This window comes from Mastigoproctus giganteus, chromosome 3 (genome assembly GCF_048544385.1).
Source record: "Mastigoproctus giganteus isolate SK-2022 chromosome 3, ASM4854438v1, whole genome shotgun sequence".
Classification (NCBI taxonomy): domain Eukaryota; kingdom Metazoa; phylum Arthropoda; class Arachnida; order Uropygi; family Thelyphonidae; genus Mastigoproctus; species Mastigoproctus giganteus.
In genome coordinates, this window is record NC_143577.1 from 98,180,552 (window position 1) to 98,199,928 (window position 19,377).

Here is a 19,377-nt window from a genome sequence, read left to right on the forward strand (position 1 = left end):
AGGCCATATTGCTCCGGGGATATACGGTGGTCATTCCCTGACCTTTCCGCATTCTCCATATTTGGTGGTCATGGGCTCAAACCCCGGTCTAATCAAGAAGCGTGTGCTACGCACTGCTGCTCCTTCCCACCTGGCTACGGAGGCGGCCATACAGTAACTGTAAAAAAATATTCTGACGCTTTCGAAACTTATCACGGGAAAGTTGGATGCTCCCTCAATATCAAATATCATCAATCAAGGCACCCAAAAATAAGCAGTAACATTCGTTTAATAGTCATTTGCTACTTCGTATAATCCCTTCAAATCTCGCTGCGGCACGTTCCCAGCAAATACATTACCACAGTCAAAACTATGAAGGTCGACCTCTATACGTATGCAGAGGACAAGAAGTATAGGAGAGAAATTCAAGAAAATCTTGAAATATGTTTCGGGCTCAAAAGTTGACTTAAAATTCTCTCAATAAACGTTTGAACAAATTAACTGATAGTAAGACTGCCCCCCTCCCCCCCCCCCCCTCTCTCTCTCTCTCTTCTCTCTCTCTCTCTCTCTCTCTCTCTCTCTCTCTCTCTCTCTCTCTCTCTCTCTCTCTCTCTCTCTCTCTCTCTCTCTCTCCCGCCTCGGCAGTAAGTAATCATTAATTTTTTTAAAAATTCTTTATAATAACTTGTTCTGATCCAAACGTTCAACAAGGAGGCGGCAATATTTACTTTATTTTTTGCCACAATTAATAATAAAATTTCGTTATTGGTTCATAAATAGTCAAATATTCTTATTCTTATTCAAGAGTATTGAAATTTCTTATTCACTGCAATAATTGTATACAAAATTAACGTCGTTGAGTGAAGTACCTTCAAGCTGGTTATCATACAGAGTCGTGGCAGTTCCGAAAAAGCCTCATGCGAAAAGACCGGCTGACTTCAGGCCAATATCAATTGCCAACTTAAAGGCGTCATTACAAGCAAGGAAAAGTGGGCAGTCTTGGACAAGCTACTACCTGGAAGAAAAACGAAACCACAGAGCTGCGTTGGAGATGTAGTTGAGAACGAGGTACTCATTTCGGATGACCAGGAAAAAGCCGCAGCATTCCGTAATCACTTTATCTCAAGCGTGAATAACCTTTTTAAAGACGAAGTTGACTCTAGAGATAATGCAACGAAAGAATCTGTCAAGCACTCAATGAGGAGCTCTTTTTTCCTCGTTCCGCTCTCAGATCAAGAGATTTTAGAAGCAGGGCATCAATTAAAAGAAAAGGGAGCCCCTGGCTTTGATGAAATATCTCCTGCTCTGCTGAAAAAGGTCCTTAACTCAATTCTAACACCACTGAAGTATATTTACAATCTTTCCGTTCAATCTGGTAAATTCCCGTCTCAATTCAAAAAAGCAGTCATTGTTCCTGTTCCTAAGGGGAAAAATTGTAACTCTATCAACAATTTTCGTCCAATAGCTCTACTCTCAGTTTTTGCAAAATTATTCGAAAAAATTCTTCACGGCAGACTCATGGGCTTCCTGGAAGTCAATCAGCTTATCCATCAACAACAGTACGCTTATCGTTCAAAAAGATCCACTGACCTGGCAATTGTTGACGTCTGCTCCAGGATCACGGACTGTCTTGAAAAGGGTCACTATGCAATAGCACTGTTTCTAGACCTATCAAAAGCTTTTGACTGCATAAATCATAATATCCTACTCAACAAGCTCAACAATCTTGGCTTGAGAGGAAAAATTAACCTTCTCCTTGAAGACTACCTTAGTGATAGGCCATTTGTCGTTAAAACAAACCAGTCTTTTTCAGACATTTCTTATTTCTCTAGGGGAGTACCTCAAGGCTCACTTCTCGGACCGATCCTATTTGTTCTTTACATTAATGAATTTCTCTCTCATCTTCCATCTTCCCACCTAGTAGCGTATGCCGATGACATTTCCATTCTAATCACTGATAAAGACCCTAACCAACTTCAATGCAAGATCTCTGCCCTGCTGTCTGAAATGCATAGTTGGCTTCAAAAGAATCAACTGATACTACACCCAGAAAAATCCAAATATATGGTGTTTAGGACGAAAAATAAACCATTGAATATTGATTTTGAAATAACATACAAAGGAAAACAACTGGAAAGGGTGAATGATACCAAGTTTCTAGGAATCTGGCTAGATGACAAGCTGAGTTGGGATAAACAAATGATCACCTTACGAAAGAAAACTTCGTCACTAGCAGGAATACTCGCCCGAGCCTCTGCCTGGGTACCTCCTTCCCTTCTCAGACTAGTATTCCTTTCCTTAATACAGCCTCACTTCACATATGGAATTATCTCATGAGGTACGACCAGTCAATATAACCTTACGAGGATCAATTCAATTGTCAATCGATGTGTTCGTTCAATTTTGGGCCTTCCCTGGAATGCATCGGTGACTTCGAGATATAAGGAAGCGAGACTCTTAAGCATCTACCAACTGATACAAAAAGCTGAGGCGGTCTTTGTCTACAATGCTTTGAAAACACCAAACTTTCCTCCTCTCTTCAGATCCTTTTTTATAACAATAGAAGAAGAAGGAATAAGATATAATTTAAGAAATGAAGCGAACCTGAAGGTTCCGCTTTTCAGAAAAGCCATAGGCCAGAAAAATATAAAATACAGAGGCGCAAAAACCTGGAATAATCTTCCTGAAAACATCAAAAATGCCATTTCACTAAACAAGTTCAAGAAGCTCCTGACTGAACACATCACCAGGGAGGTCTGATCTAAATCACCTTCCACTCAACTCCTGAACTTTCCACAATGCATACCAGTTTGGAAATTGCGTAAACAAGTTGAAGGAATAGCTGTCATAAATTGAAACATTCTATGCAATTATTTCATAATTTTTCGTTCATACTTGTTATTGTAAAAGTACTCACAATGTAATTATAAGTATGTACTGTTGTTAACCACGCGACATGTGTGGTTGGTTTACGTAGTCTCGGTAATGGAATGTAGAAACATGTCCGATTCATGATGTATCTGTTTTTATTGTTATCTTTTTCAAAGGGAACACCCCCTAAAAAGCCTCTGGCTTATGTGTTCTCCCTCCCTTCTTGCTGTTATCTCCCAACAATTGTAACACAAAATAGGGATAAATAAATTATCAAATTATCTCTCCCTTCCTGAAATGCCTCGAGAAGTGCATCTATAATGATGTAGCACTCGCAATCTTTGCGCATAGGCCAGAACATACCCATTATGCCATGCCTAATAGATCTACCGTAACCTGCCTACAGTCATTATCACAGAAAATACTTCAGGCCTGGAATGACAACGAAGATCTTCACACCATTTTTCTGGACATGAAAGCTGCTTTCGACTCAGTCCAGATAACACCCCTTCTTGCCTTACTTGAAAGATTCTACGGGATATCCGGAAATATGCTCGAGATCCTTAATAATTTGCTATCTAGGAGAATGCTTCACTTCAAAGGTGATGGCATTACAGTCACTAAAAGCGTCGAAGTCGGGATCCCACAAGGTGGTTGTCTCTCAGCCTTGTTATTTGCAGCAATATTCGTTCCACTAATGGATCAAATTCCAGCCTTCCTATCGTATGCTGATGATATTGTTTGCTACTTGCCATGCAAACGCCATGTTGGTGATGCACAAGAAAGACAAACCGCCTCTGAATCTGTAAACAGCTACCTAAATACATTCTATAAGTATGCTAAATTTTTTGGCCTGTCAGTCAATCCAGAGAAGTCAAACTATCTCATCTTTACGCCAAGTCCAATGACTTCTACTGATACCGCATCTTCTCTACTTCCGGAATTGGCAGGAAAGGTCCTTACTCCCACAGACAGCGTCAAATTCCTAAGCGTAATCCTTGATGCCAACCTCACATATAAAAAACAAATCCAAGCACAGTATTCCAAAGCCCTAAGAGCGTTCTGGGGAATGAAAACTGATCTGTGCAAAACGCACAATAAGAAAATAATCAAGAAGTACCTTGCAACTTACTTCTGTAGTGTGCTCTCCTATGCCGTGGAGGTTTGGTCGGCGGCACCACCCACCAGCCTCAGGAAACTATGGGGCCTCGAATTCTGGGTGCTGAAGTGGGCCAACTTGTGGTCGCACCAGAACTACACAACATCTAAATCTACTCTCTGTTGCAACCTGCAATATACGCCCATAGTCCACAGAGCCCATGTGCTAAAAATAAAGTCATTCCTTCATCTGTGCTCGGCTAAGCAGGATCACATCAACATCTGGAACACGGTTGGTTGGCGTTTGCCAGGCAGACATCGTAGTACTCCCTCCCTGTGCTCAAGGCTCCAGCGGTTACAGAATTTCGGGAGACACTTCCCTAATGTGACTCTGGACACTCTCAACTCGCTCAACATCGACCTGTGGACTATAGACAAGGCATATCGCGATGGCATCTTGGCCCATCTTGCTGTTTGTAAAGGACATTTGTGTAAGTGCCGATCTTAGCTAGCCGATGTCATTTCATGTTCTGCTCAACTTGTAGTCCGTTTTCGCTGTAATTACTACTTCATTTATTTTACATTCTGATTATCATCTTTGCTTTGATCTATTAATTATTATATAGTTATTATTATTATTATATATACATATATATATATATATATTTTTTTTTTTTTTTTATATAAAACAAAATCACTTGTATAAACAACAAATTGTAAGATTCCTCTGGATTTCTGTGTACGGAATCATTATTGTATAAAATTTATGTTAATAAAGAATCTTATTATTATTATAAGTGATATAAACCGCAAAGAACTTAAAAAAAAAAAAAAGGCTGAAATAATTAAAAACGGGTCTTGCCTAAAATCCCGACAGTATCTACTATGTTGTAAAAATATATGGATATAATTCTATATATTTATTAGTTTTTTAGTAAGTAAAAATTTGCCCTCTTAGATTAATTTTGTATAGAAAGAATATAAAAAATAACAAAAATTTTAATCTCTTTCAATTTGAAGATCACGTTTTCTGTTACAAAAACAAACATTTAAAATACGATCAGCAAATAAAAACGACTTAATTTTACTTTATTATATTGCATTTAATTGGTAATTTTTCAAGTCGAATTTTGGTATCTGTATAGGGCGTTTGAGCAATAATTATAGGTCAGCATTGAAATGCTAAAGATAAAAAAAAAACTTGAAATAAGAATACCTTCAGAATATGTAAGTTAAGAGTAATGCATTTCGGCAGCTGAGTAACATTTGTCATAAATATCATTAGCATAACTAAAACTGTAATTATACAGGTATTTATTTATTTATTTGTTATTAGCTGTACTTTCACGAATTTCTTTGAAAAGTACATTAGGCATGACCATGGACGCGGGCGTCATCTATTAAAAACAGTGTTTAGTCATTCTGACAAAAAAGCACTGTTAAAACGAATATGCAAATATAATTTAATATAACCCCAAATACTGCAATTTCATTTCGTTACTTTTTGCAAAAAAGTCTTTTTCTTTTTTCTTTTTTTCCTTTTTCTTTTTTTTTCTTTCAAAATTTCATTAAAAATTAACATTCGTTCAGAATTATTTATTATCTACAGCGATTCAGCAGAGGCTTCCCTTGCTGTAGCACAATGAGTATGATCACAGCCCTCGCCATACTCCGGGGAAAAGGCTTGAGTTCCAATCCAGTTAATGACGCAAGGAATTTTTATTTTATTTCTATTCTCCCAGCACACCACAATATAGCTGAATTAATCGGTCTCAGGAGAGGGTTGCATTCTACCCCCACCCACCCCCCAGAAACTCGGATTTTTGAAATGAAACTTCTTTAGGCACGCTCCAGGCAGCTTTCAGAACTTGTGTTCGTGGATTGACAAAAAAAAAAAAAAAAAAAAAACGCAAGGAAAATGCGACCGTTACCATAAACGTAAACAGCCAACTATCATACTAGGATAAATACCCCGGTTCTCTGCGATTACCGAAGTTAAGCATCGTTAATAATTGGGAGGGCGACTACCTGGGAATATGCGGTGTAATTGACTTTTTGCCTTCCTTTGTTAACCTGTGGAAAGTATTCTTCCGATTTTCACGTATCATTTAATTTTGTTATTTGGTAAGGTAATAAAGTGTAAATCTGTGCTTTGTATCTTTACTTTTATAGCCTATGGATAATATTCCTATTTTCGCTTATTAGAATCGCCGTTAATAGAATAGAGTTAAAATTCAATTCGTAAACGTGATCGCAATGACCGGCGCTTAATACATATTGTATAGTGAACGGTATTTTGTTACGGAGTGTCCATCTTAAAGTGATTTGATCGCACAGTGACCAATCGTAAAGCTGGGCTACACTGTAGTGAGTGTTGTAAGCTGCATAGTGCACGTACACGTGAAATGCGTCCGTGCATAGACAAAAATTGCCAAGAAAATGCGACACGAAATGATTCCCCTCCCCCCCACACCATTGTACCACACCATACCGGGAACGAGCGACGCATGACCTAATCAGTACCCCTACTGATTGCGTCATGCTATTTCCTTCGTCATTCTCCACTGTATTTAATAAAAAAAAAAAACGGTGAAAAAAAATTTATAATTCAACATGTCGAAGACTAATAATGAGCGTTGCGAGGTGTACAGATCATATACGTGCAATGCGACCACAAAAACCACCTCCACTGAGTACAAATCTTTGCTATTTCGACAGCGGAAGAAATTACAGCATGCGATGGAGTTGAACAAAGAAGCCAGAGAAGGACCATCCACATATTTAGAGCTTTACATCCCCCAGAAATGTTAGAAGTGAATTTGGAAGAAGGAGTCATGGAAGCTGATACTGCAAATGAAATCCATGAAGAGTCCTGGAAGCCCAGTCGTAAACGAAAAGCGAAGAAGCCAAAACCGACTGTCGGAAGTACTCTATCAAATCGTTCAACACGTAATACACAGCTGGAGCAGCAACAGAATTTTAATAAACACCGAAGCATCCACGCACAGTTTAAACGTACATTCCTGGATAATGTTTTCGGTTCAGTCTGTTCTGTGTGTGATCGGCTTTGGCTCAAGAACGATGTGAAAGCAGCTCGAGATCACGCTCTTCTTCAAACAGCATTTCCAAATGAGGTTGGAAGTCAAATGTCGGCCTGTAACAGCTGTCGTGGCTCTTTCAAGAACAAAGTGATTCCAGCTCTATCGAAGTCAAATAGTTTTAAATATCATCCGATGCCACAGCACTTGCCGAAACAAGATTTGGTAACGGAACGTCTTATATCTCCGAGGCTCCTGTTCATGCAGATTCGTCGCCTGCGGCATTCATACGGTCAATACGGGATCCTCAGTCAAATGATAAATGTTCCCTAAAGAAGTTTCACTTGACTTCTGCTATGCGTGCTCGGAACACACGATTTTTTTGTTCAACAGGCAAATTGACCATAGAATATATGCAATTTATAGACTCAATATACGATACCTCATAGCTGGTTGCTTTGGCACTTAACGCCCACACACACTAGAAAAACAGCACTTTGTTAGTTTGTTATTTGGTTTTTTAGGAGCATTAGCAACTAAGGCCATATTGCTCCGGGATATGCGGTGGTCATTCCCTGACCTTTCCGCATCCTCCATATTTGGTGGTGACGGGCTCGAACCCGGGACTAATCAAGAAGCATGTGCTATGCACTGCTGCTCCTTCCCACCTGGCTACAGAGGCGCCTCACAGGACTTAGTGACCTTGCAATATTAGCAATACAAAAAGGTTCTTCATGGCTAGCACAGTTGGCAGAACTCACCCAACACAGGGTGGAAAAGACCTCACGTCGAGTCCCGGCATTGACAGGAAGAATTTTCATGGGCCTTTTTCACAACGTGGATGAGTTAGTTGGTCTCAGGGTTGCATGGTTTTTCTCTCGGAAACTCGGATTTTTCTAGCAGCAAACCGAAAATCTACTACAGAACACACGCAATTTACAGACAACAACCCTGCTCTTAAAACCCTACTACAACAATATAAAAAGGTATTTCGGAGAGCATTAATATTGGAAACTTATTAGAGAATTAACATTAAATCGTGAAAATTTAGCATGTAAAATTATATTAAATTATTACATTTTGAAGCAATTATTATATTTTTTTATTTTTAATATTTTATATAAAATTAAACGGTTTTGTGTGTGTGTGTGTGTGTGTGTGTGTGTGTGTGTGTGTGTGTGTTTCAAGGTATTTCGAAATTATAAAAAAAATATAAGCTTTATTTCATTTATTATTCATTTCATGCTATTTCATTTTTTCAAAGGATGTATTTTTAAATTTATATGCAGTGGCACATAAACATAGAAATAAGCTTGAGCGTCCACTGCAACTGAAAACTCAAAAAGTACGCTCACCCTCGCGAGCCACTTCACGATTGAAAATATCAAAAATGGTTTAATGTACCATGAGCTAGTTTTGAAGGGTTTCAAGGAAGTCACGTTGACAATCGTATTCCACGAGGTGCATATTTACACGGATAGTAAGCAACGATTTCGTGACTCACGATCATGAATTACGCTCCCTGTAAAACTGCTTAAAATTCCTACATCAGTCTGATAAGAGAGACCTTACTGGGCGTTCTACTGCACCGATCATCATGACATGCTATTCGTTTACGCCCATATATGTCACAGTTATGGATCGAGTTCACATAAATCCGTGTGTAGTCTTTCAATGTAGGACAAATTTCAATGACGAGAAGTTTTGCTTGCGAAAATCTGATAAAATAATATGAAATCAACACCGTAATGTAACGTATTTTATCACGGTCTCCTTATAGCGAAACAGGGAGCTTAATAATAATAAATTATTGTGCCACAGAGCAAAAACGGAAAGAAAAGAAAAGGACAGGTTGCAGTAAAAATATGTTGATGTTCACACGAACAAAATCAAAGCGCAAGTAAAAATAATACAGGAAAGTAATACATAGCTTTCGGACTGGAAGGCATCCTTCATCAGTTGCGACCGTTAATCTAAAATATAGATCTCTATGTGCGTGCCATGGCAGTCATGTATGGTGAACTGCGTGTATGTAACAATTAGCTGTTATAAGGGAAAGCTTGTAGTTGTAATACCTGGGAACGGTGCAAATGCAAACGTTTTTCAGCCAAGAAGATGGTCGGCTCAGTAATGGGATGGACACGACATCCTCTGTTCCGGTTAAAGGAATCGCTACAGCATGAGATGTGCAATGATTCCAACCAGGCGCGGCGGCGGTAATGGCGAAACCGATCAATAATCATAACATCGCTGCGTGGATCAACGTCGTGCTGGATCGACCAGAAGTACTCAGAAACGACCGAGTTCTCCACGTCCGCTAAACGGATAACTTTTTGTTCAGAAACACGATCACTGAGCCTCCTACCAGTTTCCCCCAACGTAGCAGCCAATGCAGTCACGGCAGGGAATACGGTATACTAATCCACTCGCCAGCGGGGGGGGGCACCAATGTTTTAACTCTTGAAACGAGGGATCACAACTTTCTGCCGCGAAGTTGTAAGCATTTTATCCCATGAGCCTTTAAGACTAGAAATCTGTTGTGATAGGTTCGGGTAGAACAGAATAAAGGCAGTCGAGGCGGAGTCATTACTGCACATGGTCCTGTGGGTCGCTACGTGGTCACGGGCCTGTAGGTCACACCTATCTAGGGCACAGGTCGGGTGGCCGCAACTCGCAACATGTCTTAACCATAGTAATCTCAGTACGTCTCTCATCCAGGTGGTAGATGACTTTCATCAACCGGTGAAATACCACCACTTTGCTTATTGGAGGCTTGAAGTGGCAAAACCCATGTTTAGTCTCTAGAGCAAAGTTTCCGGCATCCCCATCCCCCCATACTTCTCCTTCAACCCATGCACGGTACTAAGTACCATAGGTTTTGATACCTTTCGTGTTTGGGGTTTTCATAAAAAAAAAAAAAAAATCCACAGAACTACAGTGGGTCCAGGCCCGGGTTAGCAGGGCTTGCGCTGTGCCGAGAAGATAGCTGCGTGTGTATGTGCTGACCGGAGTTGGTGAATTGGGCAGCACAAATCGGCTTGCTATAGACTGCCGTCTTCAAACGCGTGCCCTCGCGCCGGACAAGGATATCCATGTATGGAAGGGTATTGTCTGACTCCAGCTCGATGGTAAATTGAATGAAAGACGACAGAGAGTTAAGGTGGTGCAAAAGTCGGCCATAAACACATCATCCACATAGCGACACCAAAAGACAATGGGATCTGGTAGACACACAAATGCGCGACTCTCCAACCCCTCCACTGCAATGTTTGTCGTGACTGAACTAACCGGGGAACCCATGTCTGTACTGTGTATCTACAGGTAAATGGAGTCACCAAACATGACGGCCCCACCAGTCAAGCACAATCTAAGGGCGGAGCAAATGTCCTCCGAAATTAGAGAAGATCTGTGTCTCAGAGTCTGGTTGTTGTCCAGAAGCTCCTTGGCACATGTGATGGCCAGTTCGACTGGGATCGAAATGAAAAGAGACACCACGTCAAATAAGGCCGACTTGACCATCCGAGATGAATAGGGTACGAATCCGATCTAGGAACTCCCCACTCTTAGAGATGGTGTTGGAGGTCTTGCCCACTAGGGGAGACAGTAAGCTCGAAACAAACTTAGATAACTCGTAAGTCTGCGAACCACAACAGGAGACGATAGGTCTTAAGCTTTTTTTTGCACTAGCAAAAAAAAAAAAAAAAAAAACAAGTAGATAATAAATTACAAATTATATGGTTCCCTCCTCACACAAGTAACTACTCAGTTGAACTTTGAATTTATTCAATTTGTCAGCCTCAACTACCTTGCGAGGGCAACTTGTTCCAGCAATCAACGACTCGTTGACTAAAAGAAAACTTCCTACAACGTAATCTAGACCTTAAATCCTGTAATTTGAATTTGTGATCCCTAGTTCTGGAATTCTTTAAAACAGTGAGAATTCCACCTTCATTCATTTTACTAATCCCTCTCAGAGCCTTATAAACCTCAATCAAGTCGCCTCTGAGGTATTTAGTTGCCAAGCTCTGTAGCCCACATAATCCTGGTCTTTCCTCACACGGTCGTCCTTCTGCCGATCTCACCATTCGAGTTACATTTCTTTAGGCCATTTTAAGAAGCTCAATGTCTTTTTTTCAGATGAGGTCTCCATACTTGACCACGGTATTCCAAATGTAGCCTTACAATTGCCTTATACATTGGGATTATGACCTCGCTATCTCTACAGGATAACTTCGATAAATCATCGATTGGACACCATGGAATTTCCTGAATGCCTGTTTACACTGTTCAGAAAACTTCATATCTGCCCGTATTGTAACTCCAAAATTCCTTTCCCCTCCACTGTTTTTAATTAAACCCCAACAACCGTATAATTTATTCGTAGGTTGCTATTCCCCTAGTGTAAGACCCTGCATTTACCAGCATTAAAACATAGCTGCCATTTCTCTGACTATCTTTGAAGTCTGTTCAAGTCGTTCTGAGAGGAAGGTGCTTGGCACTGATCATTAATGGCTCTACCAATCTTTACGTGTTCTACAAATTTTAACATCACGCCTGCTATTCCTTCGTCGATGTCATTTATGAAAATGAGACACAACAGTGGTCTAAGAACTGATCCTTGTGGGACCCCCCCCCCCTCTTGACTTTACACCAATCTGAAGAATATCCATTAATCACAACCCTCTGCCTTCTTCCCTGCAACCACCCAGCAATCCATCTTATAATCTTACCAGTAATCCCAACCTGTTCAAGCTTATACAGTAACTTCTCATGAGGGACCGAGTCAAATGCTTTGCTAAAATCCAAATAAACTATGTTAAAATTGTTCCCTAAATCCAGCTAATGAGTAACCAAATAGCCTACTAAATTAGTTAATCATGATTTTCCCTTAAAGTCATGTTGCCTGTCCTTCAGAATACCATATCTATCTAAATGTCCCTGGATTGCACTCTTAAGTTGTTGAAAGTCTGATAGTGACAGCAGGACAGTGAAATAGGATCCGGGAACTGGTTGCAGGTTGGTTTTAGAGGGGGGGGGGGCTTTCTTTCTTATATTATAACATAAGAAACGTTTCCGTCTACCTTTCATGTCGGTGCCCGGTTGCATCCAGCACACTCCTGATTTGCACGACTCTGAGTTTCAAAGCATTCAGTGATATCGCAAATAAGATAATGTAAAGAAAAATGTAGTCAGAACCTAGGCGCCTATGGTGGAGCGATAGTAGAAGCCTATCTACTGCAGGGTGTAGTTGCTTTTGTTTATTTCAAAATTCTTAATGTGACTTATAGTTTGTCTGGGAAAAAATTGTGCATATCAGTAGTGTTTAAAGTTCAATTTATTTATACTCATTTTATGGCATATATTTTTGTCTTGAAAAATATTATTTTTAATGAAACAGAATATAAATTAATTGTGAATATGAGATAAAATCTCTAACACCTTAAGAAAAAGTGTTTAAAAATGAATGGATGTCATCCACTGTAAACTATTTGACAAAATCAAAAACTTATTAATTACCATGATTTCTTTCTCATTTACACACTTTTTCTCAATATTTACTGTACATGAGTAACTTGAAACTTCAACGAATTTCCCAAGTTACTCATGTAACTTGGGAAATACGTTCATAAAAAAATTAACTCAAAATAACCTTATTAAAGAAATACACTTTAACCTGCGTTACGGATGCAAGTAATTTTACTTACATTATAATTACGCATCAGCATTTCCAATAATTTTATTGGTCTTCGACTGAAACATCAAATGAAACCATAAGATGTAATTACAATTATTCTATAAGTATAATATAAGTATGTTATAAGATATTCGTATGATATAAGATATTCTATAAGTAAGTACTTATTTCCATTAAAAATAAATAAAATAAAAAAACGTGACGCAGTGTAAGAACGCATTATAATTTAAGTTACACGATACAGTTTAGGGCTAAAGCCTCAGGTTACGTAAAGAGTCTAACTAATGTACACGTTAGTGCAATTGGATCATTTTTGTATATAGCCAACTACTTAAATAGTTATAAATTGGAATCATTAAGTATATCTCATATTGTTATGATATCGAGTTGCCATGATATTACACTACCTCGAATAAGTAACACTTCACCATAGGAGAAGACTATTGTTACTTATTCTCAGCGGATACCATCACTCATACGGCACCGTTTCGGAGCTTATTGGCTCCTCATCAATGGGTGGGAAGGTACCCTGGTGCTGCAATGATGAGAACTCAGAGTTTCCGAGAATAGGTAACAACAATCTTCTCTACTGGGGAAGCGTTGCCTATTCGATGAGTTTTTGAGTGGTGTGAGTTGAAGGAGTAACTGTCTCTTTCTTCCTTCGACGGCATTTCTTTCTCTTCCTCTCCGACTATCACCTTCCTACATCTTTTTTGCTTTCCTAAGTCTAATAGGGATAGTATGAGGATAACATAGATCTTTATCCCATACCATATTTCAAATGGTGCCGTATGGGTGATGGTATCCGCTGAGAATAAGTAACAATAATCTTCTCTTATGGTGAAGTGCTACTTATTCGAGGTAGTGCAATATCATGGTAACTCGTTGTGAAGGTATTCACAATATGAGATATACTTAATGCAGCCAATTTATAACTACTTAGTAGTTAGCTATGTGCAAAAATGATGCAAATGCACTAATTGTACATTAATTTAAGTTACATTAAACAATTGTTAAAATACAGAAGTACCTGGTATATTATTTAATATCCGTTTAACATTGAATCTGGTTTATTTATGCCACAGGAACCAAAGAAGCAGCATTCATACATGCCATTTCCGCAGCTGGGGTAGCTCACGCAGTGACTCGTGCCTGCAGTAGTGGTCAGTTAGCTCGGTGTGGATGCGATCGAACGATGAAAGGCACTTCACCCCACAATTTCCAGTGGTCAGGATGTTCGGATAATATTGCATACGGTACAGCTTTTTCGAAAACTTTTGTAGATATTAACGATATACGGAGAGCAACTGGTCGTTCAATAACACAGGAGCGTCTGAGTTCTGTATCTCAAGCACTCATGAACCTTCATAACAACGAAGCAGGAAGAAAGGTGTGTATAAATGCTTCCGTCTCAGATTTGGGTCTGTCTTCTAGAGATCAATAACGTCTAACAGTAGCTCGTAATTTGAACAGAAAAACTTTGGAGTGCCTCTGCTAGGGCTCCCGTTGGTTTCCATAAATCAAGATGAACTTTGCAGAATCCTAGTGGACAGACAGAGTACCTTATAGCAACATTTTTTTAAAAAAGAGACATGTTCCTGTTTCAGGTATATCCTGTTGTTACTAGGATTTTTCTAGTTCTATTACCTTGATGAATTCACGTATACAGTTTACTAAAACATATTATTACATTATTTATATGCTTTATCATATGACATGTATCTCAATGTCATTCCAAGAATGATGAACCAGCATTATCACGTACAACTCAACCGCTTTTTTTTTTTTTTTTTTAATTAGACTTGGTTACTGTCACAATACCAACACTATCATTTACTTTTTCCTATATAGTGTGATTGACAGTGTTACTGTCGTTTAAATAAATTGCCTGTATAAAGCAGATAATATTATCCAATATGATCCTCGCAGTTTTTCCCATCAAATCCAGTCCAATTTTTTTTTTTTTTTTTTTTTTTTTTTTTTTACATTATGTGTAAGTGCAGCTGCGCCATCTGCTGCTCTTTCACGTAGTGTGAAAAATGGCAACATTTGATTCCTGTAATTGGCCAAATTTGAGAAATATTTCGTGTCATGTCAGAAGAAACTTTTATGAGCCCCTCACTCCACACAATAGACACACCCACGGTCCTTGAAGTTTTCACAGACATTCTCTCAGATATGCCAGACAATGCTACCTGGGAGACCTTCGATTCAAGTGGATCCAATTTCGGCGAAGTCCGCACGGTCTGTGACAGCCAAATCCTCTGCTTGCACCTTCACGATGGCGGGACTGTTAGCAATTCTGGGTATAACCTCCATGCACAAGCACTGTGGGTGATCACCCAGGTGTGAACCAATATAAGCAGAGGTCGAGGTGTGGCGCCCACACCACATGGAGGAATGCCGCCCCTCTGTGTTACCAGGCAATACTGGGTGGTAGATGACTCTCATCAACCGGTGTAATACCACCACTTTGCTTATTGGAGGCTGGAAGTGGTGGAACCCATGTTTAGTCAGCAGAGCTAAGTTCCAGTCAACCATTCCTCATCTATTCCATCATGAAGTATGACTGATAAATTTTGAGGTTATGATGAACATCAAGGCAAGATCCAATCTTCTTTACATTTAGAGGGTACAGCTCTAAAACGGTGTTCGCAGGCCGGCCGCTAGTTAGTACACCGGACCGAACCTATTGGTAATTCTTTAGGAGGCTTCCGGATCAGCTAGTGTATAATCTTGCTACCTCTACTCTGCCAGATAGTGACTGGAGGGAGTCCGAGTAGTATGTATGCGGGGGCATTGTCGAGGCCACGTTATGTCAAGAATCTGGGTATATTCTTACCATGTGTATGTTATATACAAAAATTTCATTACTTCATATAGTGGCGCCCCCCGTAGCCAGGTGGGAAGGGGCAGCAGTGCGTAGCACACGCTTCTTGATTAGACCGGGGTTCGAGCCCGTCACCACCAAATACGGAGGATGCGGAAAGGTCAGGGAATGACCACCGCATATCCCAGAGCAATATAGCCTTAGTTGCTAATGCTCCTAAAAACCAAATAACAACAATAACAACTTCATATAGCATGTCACCCCCCACTTTTTCTTACTAATGAATACACAATGAATTGTCAAACTAATAGAGTAAGCTTATCTGCGAAAAGATCTAAACCTCCAAAACACTTCCTAGTTCATTTCACAAATCTACGTGGTCTCAATTCTAATCTCAACGATGTCCATTTCCACTTGCAGTCTGCCAAACCCCATGTACTTTTTCTGACAGAATCTCAGTTATCAGTTGATTCAACTACTGTTCATCTCAGTTGCCCAAATTATTTGCTGTATGCTTCCTTTCGCCTCAAAGGTGGTATTTGTGCATATGTCCGTTCTGATATTCCCTGTCAGAGACTTGGCAATTTCGAATCTCCTCTCTTTGACCTTCTCTGGCTTAAAATCTCTCTACCTCATTGTGTCAAATTTATCTGTTGTCTTTACCGTTCTCCCAACTCCACTAATCACTTGGAGCTCTTTGACTTTCTCTAGTCCAACTTTCCTAACAGAGGTAATTTTCCTTGGTAATTTTAATGTTCCCAACTCCAGCTGGCTTCCGTTTTCTAGTCACACCGACACAGCTGGTCGAGATGCTGAGGCTTTTGCAATTACTAATGATCTTGCACAGATTGTTCATTTACCTACAAGAATACAGGACAATAATAACCATACAGCCAACACGCTTGATCTTTTTCTCACAAACGACTCTTCTAAGTACACGGTCGAAGTGAGTGGTCCTTTAGGCACCTCAGATCACAACTTGGTGATTGTCTCTTCTCCAATGGAGCCTTTATCTCACGGCTACTCCCAACCTAGTATTGTTTGGCATTTCAAGAATGCAAAATGGGATGACCTGCGAGATTTCTTTCCTTCTTTTCCTTGATTGGATTACTGTTTAAAAACTTCTGATGTCAACGTTTGCTCAGATCGTGTCAGTGAAATTATTCTTGTAGGAATGGAATCCTTTATCCCACACTCCACTTTAAAATCTCGTCCTTTATCTAAACCTTGGTTTTCCAATAAATGTGCTAAGACTGTTCAAGAGAAGAACTTTGAATATCGTAATTGGCTTGTTTCCAATTGTTCAGTTTCATTTTCTGCCTACACCAAAGCTTGCAACAATTGTAAAGCAATTATTAATCAGTCCAAACTAGATTTTGTGCATGGTAAGAGTAGAAAACTTGCTTCTTGCCCTAATGGTAGCCGAGCATTCTTGTCTCTTGCCAAAGCTATTCGCCGCAACTTTTGCCCGTCGCTGCTCCCACCTCTGTCAAAACCAGATGGTTCCATTGCCACTTCAGCCAAGGATAAAGCTGACTGCTAGCATCCTATTTTTCTTCCAAATCATGTATTAATGATCTTGGTAAAACACCTCGTACCATTCCCAACACACTCCATTCAATGCCTCCTGTGGTCTTTCGTCAAAAAGATGTCAGAAGGATTTTGACAAATCTTGATGCTAAGAAATCTGCAGGTCCGATGGTATATCTCCACTTGTTCTCAAAACCTGTGCTCCTGAACTTACTCCTGTCCTTTGCCGCCTTTTTTTCACTTTCTTATTCCAAAGGTGTTTTTCCTTCTGCTTGGAAATTTGCTCATATCCAGCCAGTTCGTAAAAAGGGTGACAAATCTCTCCCATCCAATTATCGTTCCATTGCAATTACTTCTACTCTTTCTAAAGTAATGGAGAAATCAATTAACCGTCAAATCTTAAACTGCCTGGAAACCTTCCGTCTGATGAACGATCGCCAATATGGATTCCGTCAGTGTCGATCCACTGGTGATATTCTGGCTTATGTTACCCATTTATGGACTATTTCAGTGGAAAGGTTCGGTGAAACACAAGCAGTTGCTCTTGACATCTCAAAGGCTTTCGATCGTGTTTGGCATAAAGGTTTTCTAAACAAACTTCCATCTTATGGTTTGTCAACTGTTTTTTTATGACCTTCTTGCATTGACTGGAAATCCTATTCATAGTTTTGCTGATGATAGCACATTGCATTCCACTTTCCATTTTGAGAAACCTTACCCTGCTCAATCAACCTCAACTTCTCGAATATCTGCTACCAATTCCTTAAATTCCGATCTCTAGGTATTTCTCCAGTGGGGCAAAGACAACTTAGTTGATTTCAATCCTTCTAGAACTCAGTCTTGTCTTATATCTCGCAAAAAGGATTCTTCTCTCCTATGCTTATCGTTGGTGACACTCCGATTTCTAGGCAAGTTGATATATCTTATTTGGGAATTACCCTGACTTCTAATCTCTCTGGGCACAAGCACATTACAAATATTGCTTCTTCTACATCTAAAAAAATTGGTTTTCTCTTTCGCTCTCGGCGTTACTTTTCTTCCAAACAACTGTTAACTCTGTACAAATCGCAAATCCGCCCTACCATGGAATATTGTTCCCACATTTGGAGCGGTGCCCCCAAAACCTCTGTCAGGCTTCTAGATTCCATTCAGAAGAGGGCAGTTAGGTTAATTAATAACTCCTCTCTAACAGTCTCTGCACTTACTGTCTCATAGACGGTACTGTTTCTGCTGCATGCCTTTTCTACAGATACTTCCATGGGCACTGTTCTTCTGAATTGGCTTCTATTATTCCCGCTCTCTCTTTCTTTCAAAATAGTCCGAACACGTGCCGCCACCAGCCAACATCCATTTACTGTCCAACTTCAAACTCACAGAATCAACTTTTCATCTTCCTCGTTTATTCATTCATCTGCTGTTTTCTGGAACAACCTTGCTTCGAACGTATTTCCTGAAAATTACAGTCTGCAGAAGTTCAAGTCTAATGTCAATAAATATCTTCTTTCGTCTTGTCAACCTCTAACCCAAGCACGGTACCAAGTACTATTGGTTCTAATACCTCTGGTGTTTGGGGGTTTCATAAAAAAAAAAAAAAAAAAAAAAGTGCAGCTGCGCCATCTGCTCTTTTACGTAGTGTGAAAAATGGCAATATTTGATTCCTGTAATTGGCCAAATTTGATAACTATTTCCTGTCATGTCAGAAGAAACTTTTGTGAGCCCCCCCCCCTTCGCGCGCGCGCACGCACACGCACACACGCGCACACACACACACTGGCAAGCGCTAATCGGTTGCGGCTGAGATCTGCACGTTTCTTTCCACGCGAATACTCCTGATTGATTTTCATCACAATAAACAGGCAAATCAATCAGAGAGCAAATTAATTTGCAGACACCATATATTAACGCTTCATGAGCACAATCTCATCGACACAATTTTAACATAAATTTTTCTACATATGCAGAAACTTAGATGATGCGTTGAAAACGTCCAAAATATCTCGACTTATACTCAAGTATCTACAGAAGTTAGTTTATAACTCCACAATCGAATAATTTTTTGGATTCTACTTAGTGAACACCTGGCTGGGTCAAAGCCTATTCAGTGTTTAAAATTATTAACACAATTAAAATATATATTTTATTAAATGTATCTTTTGAGTTGAGAATGTAATGTCTGTCGCTTTTCTCATAGGCCTTTAACTTCTCCGTTCACACATTGCTATTCGCCGACCTAATCAGGAATGTAACCGAGAACGGCGAGGCCCTACTGTGTTGTTATTATAATAATGCAAACATATGTGGTAATCATTACAAGTGGCCAAGATGTGCGAATGATG

At 39.7% G+C, this 19,377-nt stretch overlaps 1 protein-coding gene across 1 annotated transcript in view; it reads left to right on the plus strand.

Annotated features, from left to right (window-relative positions):
- Window positions 1-19,377, plus strand: part of LOC150088176 (protein Wnt-4-like) — a 128,362-nt gene that overhangs the window by 59,087 nt on the left and 49,898 nt on the right. Inside the window, exon 4 of the mRNA XM_090370058.1 lies at window positions 13,767-14,071. Coding sequence (XP_090226184.1) covers window positions 13,767-14,071 — 305 coding nt within the window. The remainder of the gene's footprint in view (window positions 1-13,766; window positions 14,072-19,377) is intronic.